At 33.6% G+C, this 16,143-nt stretch overlaps 1 protein-coding gene across 1 annotated transcript; it reads right to left on the bottom strand.

Moving 5' to 3' along the window:
• Positions 1-6,516: 6,516 nt before the first annotated feature.
• LOC145124270 (sulfate transporter 1.3-like) lies at positions 6,517-10,406 on the bottom strand. Its single transcript, XM_079059537.1, has 14 exons — positions 10,328-10,406; positions 9,850-10,208; positions 9,725-9,773; positions 9,440-9,647; positions 9,182-9,356; positions 9,029-9,094; positions 8,813-8,926; positions 8,616-8,732; positions 8,375-8,501; positions 7,747-8,033; positions 7,473-7,663; positions 7,257-7,336; positions 7,080-7,156; positions 6,517-6,918 (listed from the first exon to the last, which is right to left on the bottom strand). Exons 2-14 carry the CDS (start codon positions 10,183-10,185, stop codon positions 6,778-6,780), a joined length of 1,968 nt encoding a protein of 655 aa, XP_078915663.1. The 5' UTR covers positions 10,186-10,208; positions 10,328-10,406; the 3' UTR covers positions 6,517-6,777.
• Positions 10,407-16,143: the final 5,737 nt, after the last annotated feature.

A 16,143-nucleotide genomic window follows, 5' to 3' on the forward strand; every position in this document is an offset into this window, starting at 1 on the left:
TGAGAGTGGACACCCATTAAACTGTCATTTTATAGGCAGTAACCTTATACCCCCCTTATAGACCGGCTTCGTGAATGAGGCCTACTAATGGTAAGACGACTTTATCTTATACATATCTATATAATTAAAATTATAATAATAGTATAAGGGTTGAATTTTAAACTTTTAAAATTCTAAGGTCTAGTTTGGAATTAAAGTATACATGAGGGGTAACTTTACAAATTCCAAAACTTGAGGACAAGTTTTGAAACCTTTCAAAACTCTTGGATTTTTCATAACTTATGAGTTTAATTAAGGTTTAATGAAAAAAAAATTTCAAGTTCCATAACTTGAGGACAAGTTATGGAAGACATTAAATCATTTAATGATGACATTAAAAATAGTGACTCTTCTATTTTCATAACCTATGAGACTTAATGACACTTTAAAAAGAAAAACTCTTCACTTTCCATAACTTGAGGACAAGTTATGGAGTTCATAAAAACCATTAAGATCAAATATTCCAATTAACACAATAATCAAATAATTTTTCTATGATCTAGATTAAACTCATAAGTAAGATAATTCACATCAACAATTTTCAAGAAATTAGACAATCATATAAACTAATACAAATCTTGAAACTTTGACAATTATCCTTTGAAGACTCTTGGAATTCATAACCTAAAGAGTTGATAAATGAGACATTTCACATCCATAACTTATGAAAGTTTCAAAACTCTTAAGATCATAACTTTAAAAAAAAACTTTTGAGTTCCAAAATTTTAATGCAAAATTTGTAACTCCTTAAAACCATTTAGATCAAATTTTTAAAACAAATAAAATAATCATATCATTCTATCTTTTAATAAATTGACCTAATTCAACTCTTGTAGTAAAGTGACTCAAATTTCATAAATAATTAGTTTTTCATAAAATCAAGTAATTATCATAAAATTTGACAAACTTTATGTTTTTTTTTCTTTTTTTTTTCCTTCAACTTGAAAAAAAAATACATTTGCATCAAATATAATAGAAAACAACCCATGGCTCTGATACCACTGTTGGGTTTTAGTATACTACAACATCCTATGGTGCACATACAACTCTAAATACCTTGGATCTATGTTTTCTCTATTATACATGCAAATGGTTTCCAAGGCATTAAACCTATAACTAGCATGCATTTGACATAAACCATATAATATACTAGTTAGGGAAACATACCTTTTATGTGGCTTGAAGTCTTGATGTATTTGGCCTTAAGAGCTTAGCACCAATAGTATGAAATGCCTCAAATGGAATCACAACACACCTAGGACAAAGGTGGCTCTTGAGAGAGAATTCCATGCACCAAAACACCTCCATATTTCTCTAAGAAAAGAAGTGGTGATTTTGGCTATGGAGTAACCTATTTATATGTAGGATTCCAAGGGTCATGGGTATAACCCATAATCCATACCCATGGGTTTTATGATCCATGGTTCATGTGGCCCAACTCTTTATGTATCCATACATAAACTTGGTCCAACATGGATCATAAGCCCAACACATATAAATATAACTAATTATCATAATTAGTCCCCATAGATTTAATTAGTCTCTTTTGATCACTAAATTAATTCCAAATTAATTCTTGATCGATACTAATTAAAACATATGATTTCATATTAATATATTATAACTTATAATATATTAATAAACCATAAATAACCTTCTCTCAAAAGTCCATTCTAACAAATTGTCATGATGATATGCAACCCAAATGGACCATGCTACTCTCGGGTCAAGTACATACCAATAATAGTTATGGGCTTAGACATCTAATCCAACACATACCCCGTAATGAATCTTTTAACTGTTTTAAATGTTTTAAGGGGGGGGGGGGATACAAGTTGAACACAATGTTAATTGTGTAATTGTTTGTTATAAACATTTTCAAAAGGATTACTTATGTCATTTATAAGTTGTCAAAACATCTCAAAGACTCTTTTCAAGTTATGTTACTTTATAGTTTAACAAATATCCATTTTTAAAGTACCATCATAACCTAGTGGTAAAATGAGTCTTTTCCACAACAGTTCAAGTACATTACTAGTAAACTATAATAGGTATAGTTTAGAGTCAGTTCATACATGAGTCAGAACACACTATTTTGAGAAACATTTCACACAACACACTATACAAGAGAGTATACTATACACTAGTACAGAGAGAACATTACTACACTATAACTTACTATACAAACAATGTTATACGATAAATTAATGCGACAAACCATTTAAGGATACAACGACACTGTGTTGTATCAATTTGTAACCAGAGTCTCCTGGAGGGAGAGCGGGCATCTTGTGTATAGATCTATACGGGACAGACACTCCCACACCCTGACTGCTAGCTACAGTCCCAGCCGATAAGGCCATGGGGTGACAAAATGTCACCTCACTACATATGACACCGGAGGGTCATCTTTTATTCAGTCGTCGATCAGCATGGTTACATACGAGTTCACATTAAAACCTTTAATTTACCATTTTGGGATTAAAGGATACTTTAGACTTCCCGAGGTGTATTGTACATTTAATACTACCTAGAGTCTGTATTTTATTTCTTTAGACTCCCCGAGGTGTATTGTCCATTTAATACTACCTGGAGTCTGTATTTTATTACAAAAGGACTCCCCGAGGTGTATTGTCCATTTAATACTACCTGGAGTCTGTATTTTATCAAAACGACTCCCCGAGGTGTATAGTACATTTAATACTACCTGGAGTCGGTATTTTATTACTTTATAGCCAGCAGTGTCACTGCTGAGGTAAAACATTATTTTCCCTATTACATTTACTTTGTGATCTTCTCACATATTCATTAATGTATAAACTATATTTTAATAATGATAGTTTCACTCGGGAAAATACACACTCATACAAGAAACATACATACATAACATTTGATGCCTTGGTAGAAGGCTACGTTTAGTAGAGAGGACCATAATGCTAACCTTATGATTCCTTAATGTATACATCAAAGGATACATATATATCAATAGGATCCGACAGGTAATAGGATGTGTACTCTCCGCTTCATTTCCTGTTCCTTGTTTGGTTGTGGGCTTAGAGCAGATTCACCCAGCCTATTATCTATTCGATTCTAGATATATATGTCCAGTATACATTGAGTCATCATAAGGGTACCAGGTATGGGTCAAGTCATAGGACACAGAGTCAATGAACAGTTTTCTAGTACAGAACATACTTTCTAAATCAGAGCTTTTGGTATACAACACTAGAAACTTACCAGCTAGGGTTTAATCCATTTTATTAAACCGGTATAAACTTAAAGGACCTTAGGTGATTAACTCTATAATATTTTAGTTTATACATCACAGTTATATATCATTAATACCCAATATATAGTTGGATGTGTGCTTTCCGCCTTACTTCCTATTCCTTGTTTGGTTGTGGGCTTAGGGCAGATTCACCCAATTAACTCTCTATCCGATATTAGATCATATATAGTCAGTATAAACTAAGTGATTATAGAAGTAATCACTGTGGTCACCATTTTATTATAAGAGATAAGAGTTTTTCTTAAAGAATCTTTTCATTAAATATAAAGAACCATTAAAATTAACTCCATGAGTAACAAGTGAACACGCCAGAGTTATATACAACAATGATCTAACAAACAATGGGATGTGTGCTATCCGCCTTACTCCCTGTTCCTTAATTGGTTTGAGAGCTTAGGGCAGATGCGCTCAGTCGATTGCTTGTTTACTCTGAGTTTTATATCACTTGTATCCATTTAGTACTCATAGAAGGGATTGTAGGATCATTTTTACGTATCTTTCATCAAGGTAGGAAATATAGGATTTCCTAAGAGGAATAGGCGAAGTTTTCTAAACAGAACTTACAACTCACTACACTTTTCAACTACATTTTTCAACTACATTTTCAACAGCAGTTTACTACAACATTTTGCAACTTACTTACATCACTAAAATCTTATGAACTCACCAGCTTAATTGCTGATCAACTCTTTCAAATAACTTGTATTCTCAGGAGCCTAGTAGACAGGTACTCGCACTGGGATTCAGAAGATTGAGCAGTATAGCTTCAAGTCTTGTTTGTTATTTGCTTATGTATTCTATGTTTCGTGAACACACACTTTGTAAACACTTTCTTTCTAATGATATGGTTGTTCATTACTTTGCTTACTATAATGCATGTCTTGTGATACTAAACATGACGTCCTCCACCCCAGAACGTTTCCGCCGTTCCGGTTTTGGGCTGTGACAATAAGAGCATCAAAGACACATACTTTCACATACATATACCACATATACACCAAATACACATACATTCACATACATACATAATAACATCCTACTTATACCAAATACACATACTTTCATATATATATATATATATATATATATATATATATATATATATATATATATATATATATATATATATAGATAATAACACCCTGCTTATACCAAATACACATATTTCATATTCATATACCACATATACACCAAACACACATACATTCACATACATACATAATAACATACTACTTGTACCAAATACACATACTTTCACATATATAGATAATAACATCCTACGTATACCAAATACACATATTTCACATTCATATACCACATATACACCAAACATACATACATTGACATATATACACCAAATTTACACAGATTTACATACATATATCAAATATACACACATATGCGAATTTTCACATAATTTATACAACTACAAATATTTTGCAATTAAACTCAAATTTTACAATAAATAGAAGTAAATAGAACCTGTGGTGGCGGAAATCAATGAAAATGGTACAAGGGTGGCGGTAGTCGCGGGTGGTGGTCGGGAACCCAATCAAAAACTGAAATTGACATTTTTTTGCAATTAACCACTAAAATAAGCTTAAAATCGATGTTACAAGAGAAAAGGAAAAGGAAACTAAGCTGGAAATACCTCTCAATCGCCGAAAATTACTCAATGTCGCCGGAAAAATTGGTCCTCATCGGAAAATAGTCTCACCCGTCGGAATCCTCTTCTATGTGGCGGTAGTCGCCGGTATCTTCTTCTTGTGAACCGACGAATCGACGAAGGATATGCAGAAGAGAAAAACGCAGCAGCGATAATGGAGTCAACAGAAAGAAAAGGAAAATGTGTCGATTTTTTTGGGTTAACCGCGTCGACCTTTAGCGGCGACACCTTTACCAACGATGCTTGAGGATTTAGTGGCGACTTCTATCAATTGTGACAACGCTTCGGAGGGAATTATTGTCGCGTCATTTATTCGATCTCTAGCGGCGATAGTTGTAGGTCTTTAGCGGCGACAAGAGTCGCCGGTATTGCTTTTGTGCGTTCCACGAGTACCCCAGCCGTTGGATTAGAAACACGATCGGATGATTCTTGTTTACCAGAACGTCAAAGTGCGGATCCGTGTCATGGCCCTTTAGCGGCAACACCAATAGCGGCGACATGGACCTTTAGCGGCGACTTTCCAATACGTCGCCGCTAAAGGCTGTATTTCTTGTAGTGTTCCTCCTCTGTTAGCCACCTAAATATCCTACTACAATAACAAGTGTCAAATCATCAATAATCAAAATAGCATATATGAGACTCCTTAGTAGGGATGAGCATTTGGATCGGTGAACCGGCCGAAACTGGTACCGGAACCCGATGGAACCGGTCGGGCCGGGACCGGGACGATATTCTTGTTGATTTTTGGAACCGGGAATCGGTAGGAACCGGAACCGGTAGAGCCGGCAAAAACCGGAACCGTATGTTGCTATTTCTCGATGACCGGTTCCAACATTAAAGACACGGCAAGAACCGGTAGTAAATGGGAACCGGTAGAACCGACGATCATGTTCGGTTCTTAATTCCGGCCAACTTCGGTTCACGGGCCGGGTCCGGTTCGAGCAGGTTCCAACCGGGTCGGTTCCTTTGCTCATCCCTACTCCTTACAATAGACACAAGTTTTTTTTAGGGATGATGACAACATTTACATCTTTTGTACATAAGAATCCATAGTTTGATGATTTTATTACAATTTTCGTGAAATTTATTACAATTTTCGTTTCAACCACTCAAGCACCATAATTTGATGATTTTATTAGAATCCATCCAATATCCGTTTTGGACATTCGTTATAGAAAACTGAAGGTATCACAGAGGTGAATACAAATCTACATTTGTCTTTCCATAGTTTGATGATTTTATTAGAATCCATCCAATATCCGTTTTAGGCATTCATTATAGAAAATTAAAGGTATCAAAGAGGTGAATACAAATCTACATTTGTCTTTCCATTTCAACTTTGAACAAGACAAGGAATTTGATGTCCAAAATGATTTTTAATAATAATATTACAAGTAATTCTTTTCATATATTAATCATTAGATAAACAAATGTCAAATACGACTATCATAAAAAAATAATAATAATAATAAAATAAAATAAAAATTCCTTACAAACGATCAATAAAAGATGAACACCAAAAGAACATAAAGAGTCTATAGATTACTGAATTGAAAAACATTTAAAGAATAAGCTTTTGATTACACATCGAAGGAAGAAGTAGCCGCGTTCGATTGCATCTTTAGAGCTTCTTATCTCAAATGCAAAACGGATTCCAGTTTATGTACAACATCCATTCCCTCTTGGTTAATTTACATTTTTACCCCTTTCCACAAGTTAGAATATTTCGCATATAATATATAATCAAAACATGTACAAACCCAGAGAAATATAAAACATTTTTTTATGCTTGTTCCATTTTTGGAGCAAAGGTTAGAACAGCATCAGCTACAGTTAGAAATATCTTGTCTTCCCCAATCAAATCCGCGAAATTAGACGTGTGTAGCTTGTCAAGTACAGTTTGTCCCGGATTCGTTAAAATAAGCTGTGTCAATTTGAAAACAAAATCATGTCAGATATTGTTTTCTTTACACAAAATCTCACTTTTAAAAAAAATGTCTTTATTTATCCTTTTTTTCATTAAATATTTTTAAAACGTTATTTATCCAATGGGAAAAATGATGGTTGCTAGTTTAGCTTAGTTACCTGAACATCTCTCTTTTTAAGACTGTTATACAATTCTTCCAACGCGTGAATCCCACTCGTATCAATATCAGTAACAGCTGCAACATTAAGAGTAAATTACACAAACTCAACAAATTAATGACGCAAAATTAGATCAAATCATTTAAAAAAAATCTAAATTACAATAATGCTACTTACGTGACATATCAACTATCAAATATTCGACTCTCGGTTGATCTTTAAACATCTCTTCCTCGTCTGATAGCCACCTCAAAATCCTACAATTATAACAAGTAATATCAAATCATCAATAATCAAAGCAACATATATGAGAAAAGTTTTCTACGACTATTTCAATAGCCAAACTGGTAACTGGTAACTGGTAACTGGTAGCTGGTAAGATTCATTTCATACCTCTCCTTTACGTAGTTAGAATTCGAGAAGTAGATAGCAGAATCAACTCTGATAATCAAAACACCGGGAACCCTAGTTGCACCGGGATACTGCTCTACGTTCCGATACACGCTAGTCCGTGGGATCTTACCGAGCACCGCCGTGCGGGGTCTTGTAACTTGGAGCAAAATTTTGGCAAAAGATATACCAACCTAAAAAAAAATTCAAAAAACAATTAATCTCTTGAATTATAACCAAAAATTTTCCAAAATCCAAAGTATGATGCTATATTTACCGCAATGAGGAGGCCAATTTCAACAGAAGCGAAAATAACACCGAAAAAGGCACCCATACAAGCTACAAAGTCAAACTTATCAATTTTCCATAGTAGGATTGCTGCATCAAGGTCAATGAGACCTAGAACTGCTGATATAATGATGGAGGCTAGGATTGCATTTGGGGTGTATTTGAATAATGGGGTGATGACTAAAAGAGTTAATAATACGATAATAGACATCACGATGTTGGACACTGCGGTGTTGCATCCCGCCATGTAATTCACCGCTGATCGAGAAAACGATCCTGTAAGGCAAAAAGGGTGGAATGGAATCAGTTATTGCATTCCGTACGTGCTTAGGTTTAGTTGGTTTGTAGGAATGGAATGACTACATCATGTCAAAATTGGAAAATTGGAAAAATGTATGAAACTTAACGTTTAGTAAAAAAGACTAATATATAATGGTTTTTCTATAATTTTCCCTACTTTTAACTCTAGCATTTGCATTATTGAATTATAATCAATAAGATATATATTATTTACAAAAATTAAGCACTATAAAAGCTCATTAAAACCCACATAAAATTATGATCATAATATACATTTTTTTTTAGTTTGAAAAAATAAAATTGTTATTAACTAATACCTGTTGCAACATAACAACTTGTCAATGAACCAACTATGTTCATGGAGCCTAAAGCCACCATTTCTTTGTTTCCATCAATCTGATAATCCTTCATTGAAGCAAATGTTCTTCCAATTGCCACAGCTTCCTGTGTTTTATATAAATATATAATTAAGCATATAACTCATATATATACATGTGTGTTTATGTGTGTGTGTGAGTGTGTGTGTGTGTGTGTGTGTGTGTGTGGGTAGTGATATACCGTGAGTGCAATCAATCCTGCAATTACTCCAATCTTGAAACCTTTGGCAAGGAAGGGGCCATTGAAAAAAATTAAATGTGCTGATGATTCATTGACTCCTTTCTTAATATGACGTACCTGGACAATGGAAAGATTGTTAAGGGGCATTTTAGTAAATAAAAAAAAGTGATACATGCAGACAAAATTAATTAACTTACGATTTGGACCCCGTCTTTGTCTGCGTGAGTGATGAAGACGAAAAAGGTCGCGATAATAACTGATATCAATGGAGCTATAGCAGGCACCCAAAACAGCTTCTTGTTCTTTTTCCCCTGACCAAATTGTAAAACAAATTTTGAATTTGGGTCAAAAATGTAAATTCAAGAAATCAGAATCAGAAACGGAAACCAAAACGGAAACGGAAACAGTCTTACGATGAATTTTGCAACGATGAGGAAAGTCAAGAACGAAACTCCGATTACTAGAGTCTGCCAGTTCCACTAACATACAAAAAGAAAAAAAAGTAAAAATCAGTGAAACGATGTTTTTCAGGGACATTTTTGTCTTTTTAACTCTCAGAGTCTCACCCCATGGTGTGCAGCTTGAACCACAGAACGCATGACAGAGATGATGTCAGTCTTTTTCGTGAAGTCTTTGATTCCAAACAATCCTTTCAGCTGTTGAAGTGCGATGGTGACAGCAGCTCCCCCCATGAACCCAACAATGGCAGCATGCGACAAGAAATCGATCAGGAAACCCAATCTGATGAGAAAGAAAGAAATAAACAAATCTTTAGGACTAAAACGACATCGTTTTGATGTGACTATATATAAATATAAACATACCTGAAAAACCCTAGTGTGAATTGAGTGACGCCAGCAAAGAAAGTTGCAGTGAATGCGAGACGTTCGTAATCGTGTTTTTGTGTCACGGGATCGAGTTCTTCTCGAAGCATAGTTCCAAGTAGAAGAGAGACGACTGCAACTGGTCCAATGGCGATATCTCTTGAGCTTCCCATGAAGGCGTAGATCAGAGGTGGAACGAAGCTTGAATCTGTAGTTACAAATTAGTCAAAATTTTGAAGAATCACTTGTTGACTTGAAATGAGATGAAATTTCATGAAATCTTACACAATCCATATTGCGCATCCAGGTTTGCTAGTTTCGCGTATCCAATATCCTGAAGATGAAGAAGAAAAAATTAGAAAGAATTACTTGATGCATCTCGATTCAAGATTGTGATTTTGTAAATTTACCTGAGGGATACAGAGACTTGCAATGGTGCATCCAGCAATGAGATCGCCTTTAAACTTAGAGAAACTATATTCTCTACCCCATTCGAGAATTGGAAAAAGGGTTTGAAACCCTAGAACAAGCTTTCTCTTTTTTGGTTGATCTTTGAAGGGTTTCAATGGATCATCTGAAAGAAAAGTTTCTTTGAGAGCAGTTTTGATCTCTTTCAACAAATCTTGTTTTGGAGGCTTCCCCACTTTATGAACATAAGGTAACTCATCTGTATTGTGTCGTGCAGAAGGTAAACTCCAGATATCAGAATCCTTCATTTCAACATCAGCAGCAACCCTCCCACTCATTGTGGTTGGATTCTTGTTTTCACCTTTATAATTTCAAGAAAAACGATTACATACTAATTGTTAGCATAGATATTGATAAAGATACATGCATATATAAGTTATATGTATATATAATATGAGCTATGGCGTATAGTTGTCTTACCTATGAAATTATATTTCTGAAAAGGGCTTGGGGTGGTATAAGTGGTGATTAAGGTGATCCTACTTATAAGATTGGTAAGTCAAACTTATGACAATAAGCAAAGTATATAATACTAGTGTTTATTAAGAAATGAATCTAGACAAGATAAAGGCTGAATACAAAACTTCACAAACGTATAGAGCTGTAATAGTTTCTGAGGGTGCAACTGGTGAAGTTTAATATGCAATTATTGCAACAATTAAGTTGTATTATAATAAATCAAAATTGGAAATAATTTTTTTTGTAGGGTTTGACTTTTGTGATTTTATAAACCTTGATGTGAACAGAAATTTGTATAAATTAAGTTTTTAATATCGACAATGATAATCATCACATGCTCTTTCATTCCAGTGAATTGGGTGGCCAATCATAATTTATGCTCGTTTTCAAGGTAAAAAGTGGTAAAAAAGAAAGAAAGAAAGAAGGGAAGAAAAGAGATCATGTTTTTGCTTTATTGATAAATCCTTCTCACAAAAACATAACTTGTCACTCTTATCCACTAAAAAACATAAAGAAAGAAGTCCCAGCCTCCCAGGAGAATCCAAAGGGGACCAATTGTAATTTAAGAGAATATTTCAAAATTCTCATGAACCAAATATGTGGGACCCTAATTTCTCCAGAAATTAGTATAATTAAAGACTAAAGTGAGCTAATCTTTTTTAATCTTTAACAATTTTTAACCACAAATTGTAAGTGAAGATGTGTGATAACTCATAACTGTCCATTAGTTAAAAAGCATATATATTAATAACGACAAAGTATAAAATGTTGTGAACTTGATTGTTGCATTCATTTCATGAGAAAGATACTAGTAGTATTAGGTTAAAAACGATCCAAAAATATTGTAATTTAGTTGAATTATCCCCAAAAAGGTGTGTGGTGTCACTTTCAAACTACAGATACATGGTAAATGATAATAAACAAAGAGAACAATGAAAAAGTCAAGAGATTCGTAAGTTATCCTTTTCCATGGCTCCACTAGAAACATTTATAAAGAAATGAATCCAGATAACATATGCATCATATTTATCCAAAACATAGAGGCCCCATATATAATGGCGTAACTGATAAAGTTTATTAAGCAATTATTGGAACAAGAATACTAAACTACATACATGTTGGAGATAAATTATTTTTTGTAGGGTATGCTGTTGACTTTCTTGTTTTTATAAACCCTGATGTAAACAAAGTTGCACGTTGCCATGTTCAGGATATGAGCCGAATTACCATCTTTTTTATGAATTTAGTTTCTTAGTTTCTTCCATAATGATCCATCATCAGTTCATCACATGTTCCCATTTAATTGCAACATTTCATTTTATGGAAGTTCCTAACTAGAATTACCTTTTTGTAAGTTACCATCTATCCATGTACTTTCTGCATTTGTTTTTATTCTAGTGTATTTTAAATATATAACAAATAGCCAGATGTTGCAGTTGAACTATTTTCCAAAAGAAACATTGTAATGTTTAAGGGAGAGAAGCATAGAAAGGGAAAAATAAAAATTTGATACTCAAATCAAATCTACAAGGGTTTTACAAATGTTTTGAGGATTTTAAAAGGATCCAAAATCAGGCAGGAATAACATCAGACAAAGTTTTCATTGTGAATATATGTTTTAAAAGAAAGAATGAAGGGTAACAGACCATGTTTTTTCTTGATTGATCAAAACCATTTCAATAGAACATATGGTTGTGATTTGTGAAAAAACTAAATTACTAGCTTATCACTCTAGACATTAAACAAATATAACCAAAAGTGAGGAGAATCTATTGGGGCCAATGCTAATAAACAAATATGTAAGATCCTCTCTCACTAACAAAGTTACAAAGCTTCTTTAGGATCTCACATTCCAACATAACTTAACTTTGTTTCTATATATGACATTTTTTTGGTATAATTAGGCTCTCTAACTTGTAGTTTGGGAGAAAATATGATTTGGAAGTGACCTATTTTTATATTCTTCAATAGTTTAACACCAAAATTTGTAAGTGAAGAAGTGTGATATAACTATCCATCAGTTAAAAGCATTTTTAATAATGACAAAATATGTAATTAAGCTTGTGAACTTGATTCTTGCAATCATTCATTAAGCAGAAACTAGTAATTTTAGGTTAAAATGATCCAAATTGTAATTTAGTGGATGTAGCCCTAAAAAGGAGTGTGGTGTCACTTTGATATTACGGATGGATGACAAAGATTAATAAACACAGAGACCAATGAAAAAGTCAGAGGTTCGTAAGTTATCCTTTTCCATGGCTCCACCAGAAACTTTTAGAAACCTTTTGGGTCAACGTGTCGATGTGTCTGTGAATCAATTAACTCAGCAAACCCTATTTCCTTTATCCATTTGAGCATGTCATGTGTTTACATTATCTGAATAAAAAAACTTAAAACTCCAATTCAATCACTATCAATCATATAGCTTATACGCACAATTGCACAAATAAACAAACACAGTGTTCGAAGCATTTAAATAATCAAGAATCGGATGAAGATAATATATAAAAGAACTATTCAAACTCAGAGTAGCTGAAAGAACAATTAAGATTAGATTAATGCAATTAGGGGTGTGTAACGTTACCTTTCATAGGTCTGGAAGGGCAAACAGCGATATGCTTGGGTGGCAAAGATGATCTGTGTTAATATTTTTGTGAAATTTGAGTATAATCCTTAGAACGAAATTGCGTCCAGATTCGTTAAATTTTTTACTTACAAATTGGGCGTTGAGAAATCTCAACCTAAAATAGCGGAAGGGAGAGAAGGATCACGAAATGGTCTTGTGCTCTTCCAAATATAGCTTTTTCTCCTTGTGTGTTTTTCGCTATGTTTTAGTTAAACTGTAAAATTTGTAATTTGGAAACTATATCCAACATCAACCATATTGCTATAGGTTGATAATTTTAACTTCGCTAATTATTTGAACCATAATATTGCATGGATATTCATAAACATGACGAGAAATATCTAAATTTAATCTTTTTAACCATTTTTGTGTTTAAATAAAGGTTCTAAACGACGTTAATTAAACGTGGCTTTGCGACAATGTTAAACTTTAAGTTTCTACGAGTCGTGGCAACCTACACATTGTTTGTAAGGTATGACTTATGTCAGTAATTTTGTACATAATAAATAATTTTATATATATTTTCTACAGTGACGACTCTAAAATATAAAACTATGTGGTTCTTTAATTAAATGCAACCAGTAAAAATAAAAGAGTAAACAATAGTTTTGACGGGTCGAATTCTACATCTTGAAATATTTAAATGTATATGCAATATTTATATTTAATATATCTGACACAGACTTATACAATATTTGTATAAATATATTGATAATAATAATTTCTAAAATAATAATTCTTTTTAAATATATGACATTAAAAGTTACATTAGAAGAAGTAAAACAATGCTCATTTTGTCTCGTGTTTATATTTTCTTTAGAGTTTGATTTTTTTTCTACATAATTGTGTGAAAATGAAATAAAAACATCCTTATTTTCCTAATAACTTTCGGAAGTTTTGTTTATAAAAAAAAAAAGTTTATCAATTACAAAAATATTAAATAATAATAATTATTATTTTTAGCATTTGCATTGCAACCTTTTAGTAGTTAAGGCACTAGGTATAAATTTTAAATACATTATAGGCTAGAATAGAGTTATAGCCATTTAATTTTCTACAAAACTCCATTAACTCATTTCTAGTGTTTACTAAGAGAAAGAAAGAGACAGATAAAAAGAGAGGAAAAAGAGAACTTACAGATCGACGTATGGAAAAGAGGAGAGAGGAACACATCGGTGACGACTAAGGTTGTTATTTGCTTGTCAGAGTTTCAGAATGAGTTCAACAAACAACAGAAGAGAGCCAACGAGCAGACGTGAAGAGGAGAGGGTATGTTGAGCATTCCAAAGACAGTGTTCATATCTTTTCTATAAGTGTCCGACGGAGTTGATTACTCTGGTGGTGACGATTTTTTCTCACACTACAAGAAAAATACGTTTTTGCTACGGAAGGAATCCGTTGCGAAAAGCTGAAATTCCGTTGCAAAGGACGAATAGCGACGGAATTTGCAACGACCTATTTCCGTCCCTAAAAACGCCGTATCGAGGGTTTGCAACGAAAAAGATAATTCCGTCACAAATGTGACAACGGAATGAAATCCGTGGTAGGTGGTATTCCGTCGTGTATTCCGTAGTAGGATCCCATCGCACAATCCGTGGTAGTTATTTCATCACAAATTCTGTGGTGGTGATTCCCTAGCAAATTTCGTGGTGGTGATTCCCTAGCAAATTCTGTGGTGGTGATTCCCTAGCAAATTTCGTGGTGGTCATTCCCTAGCAAATTCCGTGGTGATGAATCCATAGCAAATTATGTGGTGGTGATTCCCTAGTAAATTTCGTGGTGGTCATTCCCTAGTAAATTTCATGGTGGTCATTCCCTAGTAAATTTTGTGGTGGTGATTCCGTAGCAAATTTCGTCGTGCTGAATCCCTAGCAAATTCCGTTTGATGATTTCCTAGCAAATTATGTGGTCATGAATCCCTAGCAAATTTCGTTTGATGACTTCCTAGCAAATTCTGTGGTCATGAATCCCTAGCAATGTTAGTGGTGTATATTATATACCAGATTTCATATGGACCGATGAATAATTGATTTATAAATTATATCTAAATAATTTTGTAGTTGCTACTCTAAAATACATAATCTGCAATAAACATATATCAACCTACTACTCTTGTTTTGTAAAGCCATTAATAAGATCCAATGTCGTTTGAAGTTGTTTTTCAAGATGCCCGACCATTGCTTTGTTTTCCTCTTGTTGGGCGTTCATCATTTCTTTAAGCTCTTCGTTTTGTTGTTTTTGTTTAGCAACAAGCTCCCTCATTTCTTCTATTTCATCATTTTTTCCGGAATGTAAGATACATCCGTTTTACCATTCCTATTGGGAACCGCCTTTGCAAAAGAGCCTAATCAATAAAGTCTTCTTTTTTTATCATGACCACCAACAACAGCATAAAATAGCTTGTCCTCCTCAAATTCAACACCTTCAGCTTCCAACTCTTCCCGTTTTTCTGTATAGGCCGCCTACAAAATAAAAATATTATAAGTTAAAAGATATCAAATTTAGGAATGATATTATGGAGTAGCTACAATATAAAAGGTTAAACTGAAATGAATATTACATGTATTTCTCTATCTTTTTCATTTGTGAAAGTGACTCCATCGTGATTCTTCGTGTGTGTATACAGGAACAATTCACTATAGGGTGGCTCATGTCCTAATTTCCTCTTCTGCATAAATACCATATAAAATGTCAAATATACAGATAAACATATACAAACATTGATACGATGTACCATTTAAAAAATTACCAAATCAGAAGCTATCTTCAAATGACTTGCGGATCCAGCTTTATGTGTAGGTTTTGCTACTCCATCAGCCACACCGTTACGCCTATTTTTCTTGTTCTGCTCAGATTTTAGCTTGTATTCTTCTGTATTCCATTTTAATTTCCAGGAGTTCCAGACTTCCTGTGGAATATGAGCTGGTTTAAAGTCATGTGTGTTTCTTTTTGGGCTCCTCATGCTGAAGAGATATTGACCATAACTTTCTGCCGCTTTCCTTGCCCAAGCTTACCTCACCACCGAGTCTATTGTTTCATCCCAACAACATTTTTCTACACATTAACAATATAAACATAAGTTTAAGTGTAAATGTTTACCAAACAACAATTTATCACATATAGTTAATTACCTGAAACTCCTCCCAATATA

Source organism: Lactuca virosa, chromosome 7, assembly GCF_052849685.1.
Source record: "Lactuca virosa cultivar CGN04683 chromosome 7, Lactuca_virosa_CGN04683_v6, whole genome shotgun sequence".
Classification (NCBI taxonomy): Eukaryota; Viridiplantae; Streptophyta; class Magnoliopsida; order Asterales; family Asteraceae; genus Lactuca; species Lactuca virosa.

Excerpts from the sequence above, each read along its gene's own strand:
- LOC145124270 (XM_079059537.1), bottom strand. The coding sequence starts at position 10,185 with ATGAGTGGGAGGGTTGCTGCTGATGTTGAAATGAAGGATTCTGATATC. Across the intron at positions 8,502-8,615 it reads CAGGATTGATTGCACTCACG|GAAGCTGTGGCAATTGGAAG; the intron begins GTATATCACTAC and ends TATAAAACACAG. Across the intron at positions 6,919-7,079 it reads TTAAAAAGAGAGATGTTCAG|CTTATTTTAACGAATCCGGG; the intron begins GTAACTAAGCTA and ends AAATTGACACAG.